The sequence below is a fragment of the Diabrotica virgifera genome, chromosome 6 (assembly GCF_917563875.1).
Source record: "Diabrotica virgifera virgifera chromosome 6, PGI_DIABVI_V3a".
In the NCBI taxonomy this organism is placed as follows: Eukaryota; Metazoa; Arthropoda; class Insecta; order Coleoptera; family Chrysomelidae; genus Diabrotica; species Diabrotica virgifera.
In genome coordinates, this window is record NC_065448.1 from 27,807,720 (window position 1) to 27,829,223 (window position 21,504).

At 32.1% G+C, this 21,504-nt stretch overlaps 1 protein-coding gene across 1 annotated transcript in view; it reads right to left on the bottom strand.

The window, feature by feature from the left end:
• Positions 1-9,011: 9,011 nt before the first annotated feature.
• Positions 9,012-21,504, bottom strand: part of LOC126887401 (serine/threonine-protein kinase 11-interacting protein) — a 33,893-nt gene continuing 21,400 nt past the window's right edge. The window contains exon 2 of the mRNA XM_050654908.1: positions 9,012-9,901. Coding sequence (XP_050510865.1) covers positions 9,125-9,901 — 777 coding nt within the window. The 3' untranslated portion in view covers positions 9,012-9,124. The remainder of the gene's footprint in view (positions 9,902-21,504) is intronic.

A 21,504-nucleotide genomic window follows, 5' to 3' on the forward strand; every position in this document is an offset into this window, starting at 1 on the left:
AATGAGATATTTGAAATTAAAAATCACACTAAATTTTCTCTTAGTTTTTTCACCCCTGTAACTTATTAAAATAAACATTATAGAAGTTCTCAGGGACTTTCGGCCCTCACTAATAACGTAATCTTTCATTCTGCGTTTAAATTTTTCAAAAATACTTATTAGTTTTCTCAGGATTTGAAAAAAATGAATCCCCATTTGAATAGCATTGCAGCCGAAAATACGTACCGATCCTCTTAATAGAATAAAATTTTTTATTTAGAAAGTATGTAGAGTGGGTAATAAAAAAATTGAACCTATTAAATTAGCGCTGAAAGGCGTATGTGGCGCTCCCTGGATAATAAGTACATCATTTTTGGTGACGAATTTAGATTTCTCGTCTCAAAAAATCCCCGCTTACCAAATTTTGTGTTATTATCCCATGTCTGTTAGGAAATATTCAAGAATAAATAAAATAAAAGTTTTAACTTTGACACCCTGTATTTCGGTTATTATCATCTTTCGTACTAAGGTAAGTTAGCTTAAATCGACATATTTTAAGCTCAGGAATCTAGTGTTAAGCTATAGCCCATTCTTTACCAAACACCCTGTATACAGTGTGTCGCATTTAAGATGAGGACACCCTTATATTTCGGCTACTAAAATAAATACAGATTTGAAATTTTGCAGTCATTGATTTTGATGGTTTACACTTTTTAAGATAGTCAACTGAAATTTAAATTTTAAACGCGGCCTACTGCGAATTCACAAACAGGACGAATTTTCAATATTTTGTTTCGCGTTAGAGATATCGCAAAAAGTTATTTGGAAAAAGTGTTAGAAATATTATTCTGACCCCACATACCTTTCATGACAAAATTCGAACTTTTCGTTTTTTTCAGAATTGGTAGTCAAGATCCTAAAACATGTAATTGGCAGTTCCGAGATGCAGCTCGACACAACCAATGTCAAAGGCTCAAAAAAATCTAGCCTACCTATAGCCCGAAAATACACGGCCAGGCAAGCGACAATACAGCCGCTGTGCTTAGCGTAAAGAGTGAGACAAATGCGAATTCTGTTCGGCTACTTTTTAGAGAGCCTGGGCCTAGATTCCGTGCACTGTAGATATCTACATGTCGCTTTCTATCGATATTTGAATATCAAAATATATGAATTTTTAGCTTTAATTGAATTATTTTCTAGTTTTGCTCTAGTTTATCAATTAGAGTATAACCTAGCAAAACTAGAAAATAATTCAATTAAAGCTAAAAATTCAAATATTTTGATATTCAAATATCGATAGAAAGCGACATGTAGATATCTACAGTGCACGGAATCTAGGCCCTGCCCTAGGGTAAAGCCGTCGTAGTAATGCTACGCTACGGGGAGCGTACAATAATTATTACAACTTCAGAGATGAATTAAAAAGTAGCTTTGCTTTATTTTAGATTTTTAGATACTTCGGTATTGTCTCAAAATTTATAAATTACAGTTCTGAAATAAGTAATTTATATTAATAAATAATTTATCATTGTACATTTGAAGAGGTTAGGCTGCGCCTACCTTGCCTACCCTGACGGGCCGCCCCTGTTACTGGACAATTGTCAAGGCCATAGCCCAAAAAAATTATAAGAAGAAAAAGTAATATTAAGGTTATGTTATTAAAAGGTAAACAATTGTACCTATGTAGTAAATAAAATTAATTATTAAAATGCACTACTACAAGCAAAATACAATTAATTAAATTTACTTTTATATAATAATTGCATATCATATCAATATTGTGGAGCAACATATAATTTTTCTTCTTCATTGACAGATATGAAATATAGGCCAATTTGACAATTTCAATTATTGACAATTAATTATTTAAGAAAGTTGCAAGATTCCTCCGCTATTCGCGCACGATCGTTTCTCGTATCCCTTCCAAGTACTTTCACACGGCGAATATGAAAATCAGTTATTTTTAGAACTCTTTAGCGACGTACATATTAGTATAATACAATATTTATGGATTACCGTCGAAGGCCGACATGATCAGCCAAAAAAGAAGTATTTGGTGATTTTTCTAGTGACTTTCTTAGGTGTGAATCTGTCTCTATAGTTTACTCCTCCTGGTTTAAAAACAAAGCATAATACGTCGCTAAAGAGTTCTAAAATCAACTGTTTTTTATATAAATGCAGACTACAAATCTACAAATTAATGGAAACTCAGAAAACACAGAAAATCGCCGATATAAGTTAATTAACCTGTAATGTCCATAGTGTCAGAATTTCATAAATGTCAATAGTGTCAAAAATTTCATAATTTAGTGGAGTAAACTTGCCTGCGGTTCGACCAATTACAAACAAGCATTACGGCGTGGTAAATTTGAATTACTCCTCCTGGTTTAAAAACAGGGTATAGTTTATTAAGATGTTAAAAGTTATCCAAGACGTAAAATTATTGTATGTAGTGTATTTCTTGAAAAGTAATTTTTCCCCAAAATTATCGAATATTGATGAAAGTGGAAAATATGACTTGGTTCTGAAATTTTGGACCAATCAGATGGCCAAGGTTGTACAGTACATATCTAAAATAGGTCGTCAGAAACGGAAAAACGAAGGTATTTTAAGCACAATTTGTATACAATTTGTATCACGTTTTTACAAACTCTCAAAGCAACGAAGAAAATTGGGTTGTACAGAAATGGAACCAACACAAAATGTATATATGGCAAATTCAGAAATGGATAAATTTTAAAGTAGATGGAAGATCATACTAATTCAAAATGGTAGTAAGATTCACATATCTGTGAGCAGTTATCACACAAACCAAACATTAGAGGAGCAATATTATTATAGGTAGAATAATGGAGGGCAATAGAACCGTATTCTATTTATAAGACATTCAGTAAATTAATAAAATTTACTGAATGTCTGGGTAAAGAAACTTCTGATGACCATACGTAGAGGAATACCAAAAGACAGCTAAACTTCAGTGCCCAAGAAATTTCTTTTATATGAGTTTTAATATTGATTGACTACCTTTTCTTTTAAAATTGTTTTATCATATCACATTTATAATCATGTATTTTGTGGACTAACGACTGGGTCCATTATCATAATACAATAAATAATATTTTGTGTTAATTTAAACAAATATAATAGGGAACTTGAACATTTTTGTTTTATTACACAATATTGTTCAGTTTCGTGTAAAAATAAGATTTCCAAATTTCACCCTCAAAACCTCATAATTTACAGTTAGAAATACAAATTTAAAATCTTATGTATATTTAAATCATTTAAAACGATCTGTGACGTCATATCATAATATTTAGATGACAATTCTCATTATGACAATATAAAAATATATACCAGTTTGCTTAGATTGGAGTTTAATACAGTTTTTAAAGAGATAGTATGGAATTGTGTGTGTGTGTTTACTACGAAAAAATAAAAGTAAATACACTTAATATATTTCTGGGACTGTTTTTACTATAAAATTTAAATAAACTAATCATAATAAAAATATTTATGTTCATAATGGTTGTCTTAACAAAAACACTCAAATGCATATTTTAAAATAACTAGTGTACAGTAACTATTTCAAGATTTATAAACCGAGATATGTAGGTACATCATAAAATGATTATGTTACAAGTAAACGAATATCAAACGTAATGAATTACAAATTATAATGATCTGACGTCACGACCCGTTTTTGGCTGGCTGCTATAATTTGAATTTTCAGTCGACTTTATGGGCCCAACGAAACAAACAACTTTTTTATCTTTGATACATGTTTTAACACGGTTTTAAGCAGTCGCGCTCACTTCTGTAACGTAAATAGTCGCGCGTAGAGAAAAAATCTCACAATTCACAATATAGATTTAAATACGAATTTAAATACAAATTTCTATTTTATAAATGTCTATTTATGTTAAAAATATCTATTTCTAACAATTTTAAAACTAATTGGCTCTCCCCAAAGCCATAAATTCACAAAAAGAAGAAGAAAAAAAATACCTACGCATTAATACACCCTTCCTCGAGGCACTTACGAGTGGAAAGTTATGTTGCAAAATTTTTCATCAAGTTATCGCGAAAAAGGATAAAATGTGAGATTCTATCTAACGGCGCGACTACTCGCGGGATAAACCTTCAACATTAAAAGTATGCAGAAGCGCAGTGAGTTCTGCGACTTTTCGCTGCAATCTGTTTGCGCGGAAAAAAGGTCAGAGAGTGTCATTAATGTTTATTAAATAAATATACTGTAGAAGAAGAAACACGGCTCTTTGTTGACCTTTGGTTTGATATATAGTATATTATATAGCGTCCGAGTTTTACATAAAAATAAAGATCAAATATTACTAATTTGTTAAACAGTATGCGGCAAAATAAACAGTACTGAAATGAACATTGAAATGTTTATGATTATTTTTATACCTAGTATACATGATATAGCTTTGTAAACATTATTCACGACGGCGCACGTTCCCGATAAAACAGATACTATTAAAAATGCCCTCTGGCCAGTGGCGGATCTACGAGGTCGGAAAATGAGGAAATTTCCTCCCTAACAATTTAAGTTCTAAAATTAAAGAAAAAAAATTGTTCAAACATAAAAATATATTAACTGACATGAAACCGAAACCACAGAAAGACAAATACAACCAAATAGACACGCTAGTTAGGAAAATTATGGGAATCTAATGCCTATAAATTATTATTTATGTCTTTTATGTAAACTGAGTTTATCTTTTTTATGTCTTTTGGTTGATTTTTCATTGGAAGTTCCCCCTTAATGCAAATTTCCCCTCCAAGGTAAATTTCTAGATCCGCCACTGGCACGAAAAATCTTTAATTCTAGTCCGCAATTCCAAAATGGCAGACGATGGATCTGTCTGACTCCTTCAGCCTTCCCCATAATATGTACGCATCTGGTGAGTGGCAACTCCCAACTTGATCGCGCAGTGTATCACGTTGTCACGTCCCACAGTGGTTCCAAATGCCGAAAACGTGGTCATGAACCTTTAAAAGCGTATATTGTTTATATATTTTGGAATTACTTTCGTTCTTAAGGGTTTTTGGCATCGCTGATTACGAATCTGGCATTATTTTTTCTGAAAAACAAAATGGCGGATTCAACAGGGCGGAAAGAAATTGAAAACATCAATCAAAAAGGAAATTTTTTTGTCAAATTTGGTAGGTTAAGGTCGCTGATTACAAATCTAACTTTACTTTTTTTTTAAACAAAATGGCGGATCCAATATGGACGAAAGAAATTCGAAAATTTTATTTTAGCCGCATATTTGTTTAAAATTTTATATTATAAGGGACTTTTGAAACTGCTGATTAAAAATACATTTTCTTTATGAAGTACAATATTCAGAACCTATTACTTATGTAACAATCGCCAGAATTATGTAATATGCGTCATTTCCCACTTATGTATTCAAACAACTGCCAGCAATGCATAGGCAGTTATAGGCAGCTAAACCAAAGTGATTCTGTATCTCCGTACAATATATTTTAAGATTAATAAACATTAGTCGCAGAATTATGCAGAATTTTGTACATTTTGAATGCATCTTTACAAAATTTTAATTATTTCAAGTATATTTTCACTATTTATGCATTAACAAATTTAAGGCATTTATTATTAATATTACGTTGATTTAAGTTACATCTTACATTACTATATACTTAAAAAAGAAGAATCTGCTTTATAGTGATAAAATTGATAAACTACAAAACGTTTTACAGCGTTTTCAATATAGCGTTCTTTTTCACTTTCTCTGCCGACCAAAATAACCCCGGACATGACCCACTTGTTCCTGAGTTTTGAACCAGAATACATCCAGTCTGATCGTCATACCTGCATGTTAGGACTCTACGATAGTATGAGGAAACAACTGTAAACATGAAAATCCCTAAATAGGGACTCCTTATTTTGCCTCATGACCTCGTTTTCAGCATTTGGAACCACTGTGCGTCCTGCTGAAACCATTGTTAATTTTAAGCTTGGACCGTGTTCGTGACCTTTTCCGTATGACCGAAAAGAGTACTCCACCATAAAAAAATTTTCTGCAAAACTTAGAACCATTTTGAAGCACCTAACGGTACGTATCCATACAAGGGTGAACCCCGCCCGTTGTAGCAGCTCCACATAGTGGATACGTTGGTGATCGCCCCTCGGCGCTCACCCTCTTCGATTCAACCGGTTTGCGGTTTATATGTAGGGGAATGCATGCCGTATCCATTTGAGCAGCTACACGGAGCGGGGTTCACCCTTGTACGGATACGTACCGTAACATTATCACGACATTCACATACGTTATAACGACATTCGGAAACCACTTAGTACGTTTCGGCTCCTGGCACATATAGTCCAAGTAATGAAGCTTCAAATAGGACAAAACCTCGCAATTTTTACAGAATGATCGATTGGCTTGAAAATTTGAAAATAAGTAGTGGATTGTCCAAGGATCAAAATCTATATCATGCCGAAAGGCGCTTTTACCATGGGGGTGGTTGCCACCCCATCTTAGGGGTGGATTTTTTTTATATTTTGACCGCAAAAGTTGGTAGAAACTTTCATTCTAAGCAAAAACGTGCTATACATTTTTTTGATAAAATCAATAGTTTTCAATTTATTTACTATCGAAATGCTATGGTTGCCACCCCATCTTAGGGGTGGAGTTTTTTTATATTTTGACCGCAAAAGTTGGTAGAAACTTTCATTCTAAGCAAAAACGTGCTATACATTTTTTTGATAAAATCAATAGTTTTCGATTTATTTGTGTTAATTAGTGTTAATTCTATTTCACTCTATATTAATTTGTGTTAATTAGTGTTTCGATTAAGTGTTAATTTTATATCGAAAAAATCAATGTTTTTAATCAGTTTTCTGCTAATAACTCCAAAAGTTTTCGTTTTATCAAAACAACTTTCCTTAACAAAAATGTACCTTTTAAAAAAATAAACAAAACTGTTTTTTTTTTCTTTAAGACCAATAGTAATCGAGCTACACTTTATTATATGTTAACTCTTCTTCGTCAAATGCTAAAAATTGTAGTTTCAAAGTCAAAAAACGGGAAAACTGTGCATTTTTCGAGAATAACCTGTTAAAACTAATTTAAAGTATTTAAACATATCTATCTCCAGAAATAAAAAAAAGTCTCTAGCTCAAAAATTAAGTCAAGGTCAAAACGGCAAACAGGTGTATGTTTTCAAAAAACTTTTGATAGTGTGTAAAAAATATATTTTATATCAGCTAAGTACTTTCAACACATAACGTGCCATCATCAGAGCTTCGTCCTCTTAAAATACCTTCATAGAAGAGCAATTGCTTAACAACACAACAAAAAACATGAATACTGGGCAAAAACCACAGATATAGGGTATAATAACACTTTACAGTGAATAGAATCACATCTAAATTCTTTTATTAATTTATAAAGACAACATGGCTGAGTCAGACCATTTTGAGCCCACGTGAACGAAAATGGCTCAAAATGGTCTGACTCAGCCATGTTGTCTTTATAAATTAATAAAAGAATTTAGATGTGATTCTATTCACTGTAAAGGGTTATTATACCCTATATCTGTGGCTTTTGCCCAGTATTCATGTTTTTTGTTGTGTTGTTAAGCAATTGCTCTTCTATGAAGGTATTTTAAGAGGACGAAGCTCTGATGATGGCACGTTATGTGTTGAAAGTACTTAGCTGATATAAAATATATTTTTTACACACTATCAAAAGTTTTTTGAAAACATACACCTGTTTGCCGTTTTGACCTATTTAGAAGTGTGTACAAGTCTTACAGTATTTTCCAATTCAAAAATTAAGTGACTTATACTGAAAAGAATGTCAGTCCCTATTTTTTTCAGCGAAAAAGTGATCAGAAGCAACCTCCTAATCACCACCCTAATTAAAATTGGTCATTGACCTTATTTGGTCTTCTTTATTTATGTATTATTAACAGGTTCTAGAAGTTTGACCGGCTTAGAATCATTAGTTTAAAAAAAAAATTGAGTTAAAACCGAAAAACGAATTTTTGTAGTTTGGAAAATAATGGCTTTCCTTCAGAATAGAAAGACTAGAATCAGAGATACGAAAAAATGTTTAAATATGAAATTATAGCTTATTTAATTCTTAAGAACATGGTTTGCAAAATTTAAACTTGTAATAACATGCAAAAACCACCTTTACCAACCCTTTCAAAGTCATCTCTTTTTGTGACTGAGGATTTTGAAAAGATTTAATATTAATGGTCTTATAGATCTTGTAAAAACCTACAAAATTCTTTTTTACCAAACTTTCTAAGATAAAAAATAAAATACTTTTGGTTAAAAAAATCAATATATTTTTTTGAAAAAAAAAAGGAGAAATCCAATTGGAAGCATAATAATGTAAGTTAGCGGTGTTTTTAGCCATTCGCCTTATTTATTCTTCTTAATTTATAAATTATTAATAGATTGTAGAAGTTTGACTGGCTTAGAATAATTAGTTTTAAAAAAACTGGAGTTAAAAGAGAATAACGAATTTTTATAGTTTGGTAAAAAATGCCATTTTCTTCAGAATAGAAAGATTAGCATCAGAGATAAAAAAAAATGTTTGAAAATGAAATTGTAGGATATTTAATTCCCAAGAACTTGGTTTGAAAAAAATTTTTCTACGGCAAAAATTGAGTGAATCGTAAATGATTATTATCGAAAAACATTGATTTTTTCGATATAAAACTAACACTTTCGATAGCGAATAAATCGAAAACTATTAATTTTATTAAAGAAAGGCGTAGAACATTTTTTGCTTAGAATGAATGTTTTTATCAACTTTTGTGGTCAAAATATAATAAAAAATATCCACCCCTGAGATGGAGTGGCAACCCCCCCCCCCCCATGGTAAAAGCGCCTTTCGGTATCATATAGATTTTGATCCCTGGATTATCCACTATTTATTACCAAATTTTCAAGCAAATCGATACATTCTGTAAAAATTGCGAGGTGAATGGCTTCGGTTCCTGGACTAATATAAATTTGAGGCATACCAATTTCAGTACTGTTTATTTTTCCGCATACCGTATATCTTTACTTCGAGCGTCTTTGTTTAAAAATGAATAAAAATAATCTCTAAGAAAAATACAAAAAGATACAACTTGATTAACTTTCTACTACCATATTGCTTGTACACTTTGGACAGTTGAGCGACGGTTGATTCAACAAAGCATGTTTACTGCGCTGGAACACCTCTGTACACTGCATACATTGATACGACAGATTCTTATTATCAGTCTTTGATTGTGAATTGGCAACCCCAGAAATTTTACTATTAACACTATTATAAAACGTTTCGCTTTCTTCCGGATCCAGCGTATAAATCCTTTGTTTTCTATCTCGTCTAAGGGTATCGAATTCTAGCTTAAAACCATTTTCTTTGTCTTCGCATTTCTCGCACGACAAAATCGTGTTGATGTGCCATCGTGCCTTTTCTTTGCTGTTAATGACGTCACGTTCTGATATGTGGGACTCAGTTACTATTACAAAGACCTCGCTATTATCTGCTGTATTGGTCGCTAGAAACATGGAATCTTCTCCCCCTGAAAAAATATCTTCGCCATCGGAGACGTCCGATATTTCATCCTCTGCGGAACCATTACTAAACACGCTATGTTCAGCGTCAGCTACTGGTTCATCCACTGCTGTACAAAACGTTTCGTTATTGGATGTTGCTTCAGTGACAAACGACACATTTGCTGTATTAAAACCACTGGTCATTGTGGTGTCTACTGGATTATTTGTTTGGACTGTAAGAACGCCAGTATCGATCGGAGTGGACGATAGGACAGTGGCTTTTTCAAAACCCAATACGTCTTGCACAATTAGGCCAGAATGTCTATAAAGCCATGATTCTCCATATTCTTGTCTCAGTTGTTCGACCTAAAACATTAATTTTTACAAAATTATTAACTGTTTTAATTATACACTGGGTGTTTGGTTTGGTACTTGGTACCCTTTTTAATTACAAATATTAAGAAAATAACAACGTGGAATGAAGTAAACACTTCTGTTGTATGTAGGCATATTATGAATTTATTCAAATTTTTAAAATTTATCCACAAGGGAGTGGAAGTACAAAACGTTTTCGGTCAAACTGACAATCATCAATGTAAATGTAATTTAGAGCTTCTTACACCTATTGAAGTGGCTAGTTACAATTACTTGTACACTGGACGTTTACACTGATGATGGTCAGCTTGACCGAAAACGTTTTGTACTTCCACTCCCTTGTGAATGAATTTTAAGAACTTTAATAAATTCATGTGCCTACATACAACAGAAGTATTTACTTCATTCCACGTTGTTATATCGAAGGTATACAGCCAACTACAGGGTTTACCCCTTTTTAAAGTATTAAGAAAATAAATATTTTGATTCAAAAAGTATGTAGAATGGGGGATAAAAAAAATTGAATGTATTAAATGAGCGCTGAAAGACGTATGTGGCGCCCTCTGGGTACTACAACATTTTTGGTGGCGAATTTAGATTTCTCGTCCCAAAAAACCCCCGCTTACCAAACTCCGTGTTGTTATCCATGCATGCCTATCAGGAAATATTCAAGAATAAATAAAAGAAAAGTTTAACTTTTAAAAGTATTTCGATTATTAACAACTTTCAATTTATACTGACTTCAATTTATACTAACTTTTCCAAGGCCTTTGACAGAGTAAATCATGAACTCCTGATTCGAAAGCTTAGCTCATATGGCATAAGTGGACCTTTGTTGTAGTGGTTACAGAGTTATTTAACTGAAAGATTTCAACAGGTCCGAGTGAACCACTTTTATTCACAAACTTTTGCAGTTAAGTCAGGTGTACCACAGGGGTCCCATTTGGGTCCATTACTCTTTAATATTATTTATTAATGATATTACCAACTGTTTTCATGATTGTAACTGATGCTGATGACCTGAAGTGCTTTAAAGTTATAAAAAATCATTATGATGCTGCCATATTGCAATTACAACTGACTAACCTCTCTGTATGGTGTTCACTTAACGGTATGAACCTTAATTCCAGCAAATGTCATGTAATTAACTTTAACCGTACTCACCACCCAATATTATTAAACTATTACATTGATGGCCAATTGCTCAACACTGTAAATAAAATCAAGGACTTTGGGATTACACTGGAAAATTCTCTTTGTTTCAATACTCACATCATCAATGTTATTCAAACATCTATGAAAATGTTGGATTTTGTAAAAGAACAACTCGTGATTTTACAAACGTATCCAGTATTAGAGTTCTTTACTTCTCCTTGGTCAGGTCTCACCTCGAGTATTGTTCTTCAGTGTGGTCCCCACACTACTTGGTCTACATTAGGAAACTTGAACAAGTCCAAAATAGTTTCTTCCGTTACATAGCTTTTAAGCTTCATACCTATCAAGATTGCACTGTATGGCAGCATCAACTGCAGGTCCCCTCTCTTGCTAGCCGGAGAAAACAAAGGCACCTTTTGCTATTATTCAAGATCTTAAATGGTATATGCAGTTGTTCTCAACTACTTAATAAGATCGCACTGTTTGTACCACCTCGCACCACTAGAAAAGTGCGAACATTTTGTGTACCCTTCCATAGGTTTAATTATTCACTTTTTTTGTTCGTACCCAGAGTCTTGAATTTAGCAAACTCCCTTTACAATTTACAACTATTTGACAACTCCATCAGTCGTTTTAAAAGAAATTTACATGGGATCAATATTTGAGTGAAACGTCTGTAATTTGTTAACTTGTTTTTATGTTATTATTTCCTATTACATATGTACAGCTGGTTCCTAAAAAAACTGATACGACTCTAGTATATATACTTAGTAAGATTTGATCATTTTGAGCAGTGTATGATTGGTCTGACATTATATTATATTTATTATGACAGACAAATAATAAAATAAACAAACAAACAGCCATTTTTTGAGGTTGAAGTTATCTGACAAATTTTAAGATTTGGCAGTGACAGTATGTAAATAATAAGTATTTATCCTTCAAAATATAATAAATTAAATATAATTAAACTCATATTCATTATATCACACCTCATCAAAAGCTTTTTACAAGAACATAGTCAGCGATGTTGATATGGCTTAGAGCCAGACTACATCAAGATCGCCAATAAATCTTGCTGGTTATTGCCTTACAGCGAGACCAAAAACAAAAAGAAGAAGAAGAAGAAAGTACACTGCTCAATTTTCTACAAAATACGCTTTAAGAGTCGTATCAGTTTTTTTTGGAACCAGCTATACTTCTATATTATATTTATATTTCTGTATGTCTGTTTTCAACGAAAACTTTACGTTTATAAATTTGCAAAAGTCTGTGTGTTATTGCGTTGCCGCTCCTGCAATACTTAGAGCAGGTGTATCGATGAATTCTTATGTAGTTTTGCCTTCTGAATCCAAATCTGAAAACGGCATTTCGATATATCTAACCGTCTTCGAGATAATCGACCTCAAAGTCTAAAATGTGACGTCACAATCCGGTTATCTCCTACAGACGCACTAAACGTCAGCTCAAATGGTTGATTAGGAAGTAGGCTACATTTTTTTTTAAATCTCGATTTGCGAAGCATAGGTTATTTACATTTGAGTTTGACACTTCGTGAATATCAAACTAAATTTTAAATTAAGCATTAATAAAACATCAATGACATTTGATGGTGAATTTAATTTTAACTATTTAGAATGGGAAATAAGCCACAATATTATTAAAAAATGATTTTTATTAACGTTTCGACGCCCAAATCGGGTGCCGTTGTCAAAATACAAAATACTATTAACATAAACAAAAATGTTGTTGCTTAGTAAAAAAATTCTTCTAATAATTTATTTAATTTGACTCATTTATATCGGCAATTCAGATACATATAATACATTTTAAAGTAGAAGACTTTAAAATGATATTGCCAATATTTATGATATACTACATTCGCTCTCGCGAGATTTTTTTTGACACATTCGGAATAGGAAACATACAACACAAAAATTCCTACCTCACACTATTAACTGCTAAAATCAACTCAAATCGACTTAATCTTTCATTAAAAAAGAAGAATTATTAGAAATAGTGGGAGTGTCTACTAATATCATAAAATTTTGTGAAGTTTATTTCTACAAAATATTTTTATTTTGTACAATAAATAATTTTCTCATTTGCTATCAATACATTATAATGTTTTAAATAAATAATTATTGTTTGGCGTAAGGTTTATGTTATTTTTATGTCTGTTTACTATTAATAATATTGGATATGAGCAGGTGCGTTGGTTTTGTAGTAATTTCCAGTCACTTCTGACAACTGAACTTTTCAAAAAAGAAATTACTAACGTCAGTGTCAAAAAAAATCTCGCGAGAGCGAATGTAGTATAGTTCATTCGATTACATGAAATCAACCTCAAAAGAATAGGGCTTTTCATCGATTGTCATTTGTTTCGAGCTTCTGTCATGTGTCACATAATATTAATATATCTACGTCATACGTCTTTGGTTTGTATCATGGTACATACCAATAACGTACGACGTAGATATATTAATATTATGTGACACATGACAGAAGCTCGAAACAAATGACTGTGAATGAAAAGCCTTATATCCGTCACAAAAAAATCATAGCATGTGATCTGTCTTTAAAAAGACAACCACATGCAACGGTGACATTAACATTCTCTCGTTAGAGATCTCATAGTAAATCAAAATGAATTTAATTATTATATAAAATAAATAAGATGTTCAAAAATACAATTTGAGTATAAATATTTTAAAAGCAATAATTTATTAACGGTTTTAAAAAGGTTTATACCACTATAAATACGGCCTCCCCTTTATGATAAATGGACTGTTCCATTTGCTATAAAATTAAAATATTATGTATACCTATTGTTTATTTTTTAACCAGAAAGAGTAAACTAAAAAGACAGATTCACAGCCAAGAAAGTCACTAGAATAATTACCAAATACATCTTCTTTTTTGGTTGATCTAGTCGGCTTTCAACGGTAATCCATAAATATTATATTAAATTAATACGTCGCTAAAGAGTTCCAAAAACAACTGATTTTTATATAAAAGCAGACTAACAATCTAAAAATTAAAGGAATAACACAGAAAACACAAAAATCGCCGATATAACTTAATTAACCTACGAAATGTCACTAGTGTCAAAATTTGATAAATGTCATTAGTGTCAAAATTTTATAACAGTGGAGTAAATTTGCCTGCGGTTGGACCAATTACAAACAAGCAATACAGCGCGGTAAATTTGAATCACTCCTCTTGGTTAAAAAACAAACCATAGTCGTTCCCTAAACTCGACACAACTGGATGTAATTTTTTTGTTTTTTGAGAATTTTGCCGAAATTGGCAAAATTACTAATTATTTAGTAATAATTATTAACTATTTAGAAATTATTTTTTTGTCGAATTGGCAAAATTATTGACTAAAATCAATAGCCAGTATTTGTGTCTGTGTACATCCTTCTAATGGAAAAAAATATTTGAAGATTTTTCTCAAATTATGGATACCAAGAACATTTTCATTTATAACTCTTTTATTTTTAATTTGACAAATAAAAGTTATTCTTCATAAAAAGCTCTTCTTGTTCTAAGATTTATGATGCAACCGTGTCCCAAAACTAGGGGAACGGTCGAATATTTCGCGAACTAAACATCGGATAGAAAAACTGAAAAATACGTGTTCAATCATTTTCAAAAATCTATCCAATGACACCAAACACCAACTCCCACTACACCCCCTGGAGGTGGAGTGGGGGGTAACTTTAAAATCTTAAATGGAAACCCCTAGTTTTTCTTGCAGATTTGCATTCGTTACGTAAAAGTAAGCAACTTTTATGGAAGACATTTTTTCGAACTGTGGATAGATGGCGCTATAATTGGGAAAAACGATTTACCCTGATACCATAGGTAAATTATAGAAACGGTCTAATATCTCGAGAAATACACTTCCAAATAAGAAACCAAAAAGCAGGTTTTTAATATTTTTCGAAAACCTATCGATAAACACTAAACATGACCCTCCAACCCACCCCCTGGAGGTGGGGTGGGGGTAACTTTAAAATCTTAAATAGCAACCCCCACATTTTATTGCAGATTCGAATTCGTCATGAAAAATTAAGCAACATTTATTCGAAACATTTTTTAAAAATGCTGATAGATGGCGCTAATAAATCGCATTTTTCCAATTAAAGCGCCATCTATCAACAATTCAAAAAAATGTTTCGAATAAATGTTGCTTAGTTTTTCATGACAAATCCGAATCTGTAATAAAAAGTGGGGGTTGCTATTTAATATTTTAAAGTTACCCCCCACCCCACCTCCAGGGGGGTGGGTTGGAGGGTGATGTTTAGTGTTATTCGATAGGTTTTCGAAAAGTATTAAAAAAATTTGTTTAGTTTCTCATTTGGAAGTGTATTTCTCGAGATATTAGACCGTTTCTATAATTTACCCATGGTATCAGGATAAATCGTTTTTCTCAATTATAGCGCCATCTATGCACAGTTCGAAAAAATGTCTTGAATAAAAGTTGCTTACTTTTACGTAACGAATCCAAATCTGCAAGAAAATCTAGGGGTTTCTATTTGAGATTTTAAAGTTACCCCCACCCCACCTCCAGGGGGTGTAGTGGAGGTTGGTGTTTGGTGTCATTGGATAGATTTTTGAAAATGATTGAACACGTATTTTTCAGTTTTTCGATCCGATGTTCAGTTCGCGAAATATTCGACCGTTCCACTACTTTTGGGACACCTTGTATAAAATTTTATTAATTTTATACGAGGTATATAAAAAATATGAATTTCGATCAAGAGTAAACTACCTTTATAGTTCATAACATTTAAATTAAAATGATATAATTGCACATTAAAACATAATTATTAATTCTAAACTACTTTTCATAATAGAAATTTTCCATATTATGAATTAAAATACGTAAATATACAAAGTTTTCGTTATGACAATGCTCGCATTTTCAGCTTGTTTTTATTATATTATGTTATTGTTATTATCTGTACACTAAGTATTTATGTAACACTTTATGTTCAATTAAAATAAATAAAAATAAATAAATAAACTTTCGTACTAAAGTAAGTTAGCTTAAATCGATCTATTTTAAGCTCAGAAATCTAAGGTTAGGTTATGGCTCATTTGTTAGCAAACACCCTGTATACTTGTTTTGATTTTTAATAGCAAAAAAAAAACAAAAAGAATGCTAGAAACAGTATAGATGAAAATACTTGGAAAAATATGTGGTAAGACACTATGAGACAGAGCTAGAAGTATAGATATACGACGGAGACAGAGGCGTAACAGAGGCCCCCGCAGCGTGAAGCTTGCGGGGGGCCTCAATCGCTTAGGGGCCTCATCTTGTCATTTGATATTATGTAAAAACCTGTTATTGTTATATTATTTTACGTTGTGTGTTTAAAATTAAAAACGTAAATTTCTAAATAGACGTATTTGCCAAGTGAATCATCTTATAATATCTAGAAACTTAATCCCTTCCAGCCTACCGAAATTTTATGGTAACGACAATAAACTAAAAGACTATTGAAAGACTTTGTACGTGACTATTGAAAGATTTGAGAATTGCAATTTGCCGAATTTTAGAACAATATTTCTAAATCTTTAAATGGGTTTTCTGTTTAATCTGTACCTACGTTTAGTATTTCGATACAATTATCCAGAGGTGTAACAGAGATCCCCGCAGAATGAAGCATACGGGGGCCCCAATATGTCAAGGGCCCCATCTTGTTGTCTAATATTATGTAAAAATGTGTTGTTATATTATTTGCATACATACGTTTTTTAAGCAGTGCAGTATTGAAAATCAATTTGTCCATCCGAATTAAGAAAATTGTAGATATATTCGCTGATAGTAGATAGTGCACGAAGAAAGTTATTCATCTCATAGAATAATACTAATGTAGTCATTTAGTAATATTTGTTCTATTTTATTCTATACCAATAAAGATGAAAAATGTAAGTCGTCATAAACAATGCATGAATACACCAATAGCTCAGTAAATGACAGTTTTGGAGTGAAATTATCAGCGTCACGACGGACGTATTTGCTTGACAATTTGGATCTAGGTTCTAGTTACACTCCACTTCAAAGTTGGATTTATGCCGTTGGTTGCTTTTACTTCGGGGGCTGACACCCCTTCTTGTGGTGAAAACATACGTTTAAAATAAGTGCGGAAATGTATAAATTAACTAATTATAAGCAACTTTTGTTCTTCTGTAGAGTTTCTTTATCTATGCTAATACTTTTCAAGTCTTATAAACAACGTTTATAAATGACGTTAAAAAAAAACAACGTTTTCAGACGAGTTTTTCGCAAATAACTCAAAAATAAGTATTTATCGAATTAAATATTAATTATTAAATATCCCTTAAAAAGCATTTTCGGACTAGGTGAATTGGGTTAAATTGTCCTAAAATTATCAGAAGAATCTCCGGTCTTTGTTTGTCAGTAGAGTTTCTGGACACCCTGTATATTATTTTTTATTTTTACTCATCAATTTGTGTCACCTATTTTGTTCGTGTACATTTGTACATATAGGCTAGGAACCGAAGCTTTTCACCTCGCACTTTTTACAGAGTATATCGATTTGTTTGAAAATTTGAGAATAAATAGTGGATAGTCCAAGGATCAAAATCTATATGATGCCGAAAGGCGCATTTACCATGCGGGTGGTTGCCACCCCATCTCGGGGGTGGAAAGTATTTATTATATTTTAACTATAGTTGGTAAAACATTCATTCTAAGCAAAAAACGTTCTATACATTTTTTTGAAAAAATTAATAGTTTTCGATTTATTCGCTATCGAAAGTGTTAGTTTTGTATAGAAAAAATCAATGTTTTCCGATATATTAATTTACGATTCACTAAATTTTTGCCGTAGAAAAAATTTTTTGAAACCAAGTTCTTGGGAATCAAATAACCTACAATTTCATATTTAAACATTTTTTTGTATCTCTGATGCTAATCTTTCTATTCTGAAGAAAATGGCATTTTTTACCAAACTACGAAAATTTGGTATTTGCTGTTAACTCCAGTTTTTAAATAACTAATCATTCTAAGCCAGTCAAACTTCTAGAATCTATTATAATACATAAATAAATAAGAATGAATAACGCCAATGACTAAAAACACCGCTAACTTACATTATTATGCTTCCAATTGGATTTCTCTTTTTTTTAAATAGATTGATTTTTTAACCGTAACTTTTTTATTTTTTATTTTAGAAAATTGGGTAAAAAATCATTTTGTAGGATTTTACAAGATTTATAAGCCTATTTATATTAAATCTTTTTAAAATCCTCAGTCGCAAAAAGAGGTGACATTGAAAGGGTTGGTAAAGGTGGTTTTTGCATGTTATTACAAGTTTTAATTGTCAATAGATCACTCAATTTTTGCTGTTGAAACAATTTTTTTAACCTTTGTCGAGCGGCATAATTTTACACCGGTAACAGACGGCATAGGTACAATAATTGTACCTATAACATATTTTCTTAAAAATTCCTTTATCTAAAGGTAATATTTGTTAGTTTTAAGATAATATTATTTATTGCTAGCATAACTGGCAAAAAATTGTTTAATATTGCAATAAATAAATAATAATATTCGGTAATTTGTTCTTGTATTGATTTACAAACAAAGATTGAAAGCCGCTTTTAAGTGATCCCTGTTATCTATCGTAAATTATTGAAATTACTGCAATAATAAACTTTCGGAAATAGTGGTCGTAAACAAATTCTAGGAAGAGTAGCATTGTATTGTATTTCAACTGGAAACATAGATTTCATCCACATTTAGTTGTTTGGTGTTTGTCAATAGGTATATGTACACCTGAAAATTATCATTAGTATTAATGATTCTACATCTAGTTTACCAAAATGTCGACAAAAGTGGTATAAATAGAATCAACGAAGAAAACTTGTATGGAGTCTCTGCCACTCATACGTGCAGCTATGTCTCGCGATCATGTCAAGACTATGCTAATATTTATAAGATTTGACAACGAAAATACCCGTCAGTAACGCAAAAAAGCTGATAAGGCTGCACTCTGCACTCATACGAGATATCTGAACAACGCTGAATAAAAATGTGCAACAAGACTACATACAAACCATCTCATTGCATAACCATAGATGAACAATTGTTTCCGCTTAAGGGGCATACCTACAAAATGTACACAATATATATCTTCCAAACACACTAAACATGGTATTTTGGGTTTGTAATGCATCAAACACCTCATCCCATACAAATTCATCTTTATATTTGAAAAACAGAATATGGTTCCCGACAAGTTAAGGTTGGCAAACGAACACTTTTGGATCTGGTTACGTCTTATAAAGGTTCTGGGCGAAAGGTTACCACAGATATCTTTTTACCAGTTTTAAACTCGCTAAAGTCTAGAATTCGTGTCACATGACGTTCGTGGGCTCATTTAGAAAAAAAAATAAGAGATTTTTGCTCACCAATATGAAAGCAAGCAAGGAAAGAGCTGTTTTTCCACAAATTTGGCATACAATCATGATGCTACCGTGTATTCTTATTTGCTACAGAAAAACAAAGCAGTAGTGTTACTCTCGTCCATGCATATGAAAGGACAAGTAGCCTGAAATGATTAAGAATTAGAGTAAAACTAAAGGAAGGTTGATACGATGTGTATCAAGGAGCGTACGAATGTACGCTCAAGCGTCTAACATTGAGTTGGTACTTGACCTTTTTTTGTAATATGATTGACGTCACTGGCTTAGCATCCTACATTATATCGAGACCACAATCCATTACAAAAAAGGACCAACGCAAGAAGTTTTTGAAGGATCTTTCTAAAGATCTTTGTCTTGCTGTAGATACTCCTCCTAGTATCTCACAGCAATCGTCAGGGCCCCCGCTACCATAAGTGCAAAGTGTGTAATGCACACGGGCGCCATCCTTTAGGGGCGCAAAAATTGAGGATCAAAAATTGCAAAATATTTACAAAAAAAATCAAAAAGCAAAAATTAATTTTAAAATAAAAGTTGAGAAATTAAATAGATCAGTTTTACTTTCTTTGGATGACATTATTAGTCTTTCTATAGATATAAAATAAAAAATCCTGCTATAAAAATAACAAACACCAACTCCGTAGACAAAACTGTAGATAAGAAATACCTAACTAAGCCCTGATTTCGTGGAAAAATTCTAAACATGTAAGTAGTAGTGTGTGGGCGGTAATTCTATCTCATCTATAAGCCAACGATTGTGTGACACTCAAATGATGAATCGACAATATTTGATAATCGCGTACCCATCAAATAACTAATTAGACCGGCATGTATCGTCGTCCCCGTTAGCGAAATTATTTCGATTCGATTTTTTTGCAAATTACTCAAAATGAGGTCTTTATAACAAATCCAGAGAGCCAGGCGGTGCCTTGGTCGAAAAATTATTAAAACAAATTCACAAAAATAATTTTTTTCATTCGAACCAATTTTTTTAGATCGCTTGGGTCATTCCGAGTAAAAAATGCCTCTTGTCATTTTTCACTAAAATTGATTGTTGTTGAGTTATACGCGATTGAAACTTTAAAAATGCGAAAATGGCCATTTTTAAGGCTTAATAACTCGATTAAAAATTATTAATATAGAGAGTCAAAAAGTGACGAACTCAAAGTTTAAAACCCCTCCTTCAAGATCCTGAAGAAATTTTTGTCATTATTTTATTACAAAGCTGTTGTTTTTAATTATTAACAATTAGCGCTATAGCCCAAGCTGTATCGTTGCCCCCGTTAGCGAAATTATTTCGATGGTTTTTTTTTTTGCAAAAGCTTACTCAAAAAGAGGTCTTTATAACAAATCCACAGGGTTCCAGGCGGTACCTTGGTCGAAAAATTGTTTAAACAACTTTTTTAAACAAATTCTCAAAAATAATTTTTTCACTTCGAACATTTTTTTTTTTTAGATAATTTGGGTTATTCTGACCAAAAAAGTTCTCTAGTGATTTTTCTCTAAAATTGATTGTTGTCGAGTTAGGTATATGGCCATTGTTTCGCATTTTTCAAATCTTAAATCGCGTATAACTCGACAACAATCAGCCTTAGAGAAAAATGACAAGGAACCATTTTTTACTCAGAATGACCATAGTTATCTAAAAAAATTGGTTCTAAATGAAAAATTTTCTTTTGTGAATTTGTTTAAAAAAATTGTTTAAACAATTTTTCGACCACGGCACCGCCTGGTACCCTGTGGATTTGTTATAAGTATTATGGTAAGTCCCGTCTAGAGGTACGTTTTTACTGGCGCGGCTCGCTCGTTTAATCGCTGAAAGATCGTCGCTGAACAGGGTTGCCAGATTGGGGTATTTTCCCACAATTTTTTGGTAATTTGAAACCGTCTAGGGGAATTAAATTTGCGAATGTACATATAACTGTATATTATACCCTCATATAATCGAAGACGATAGGACCTATGAATTATTTCCA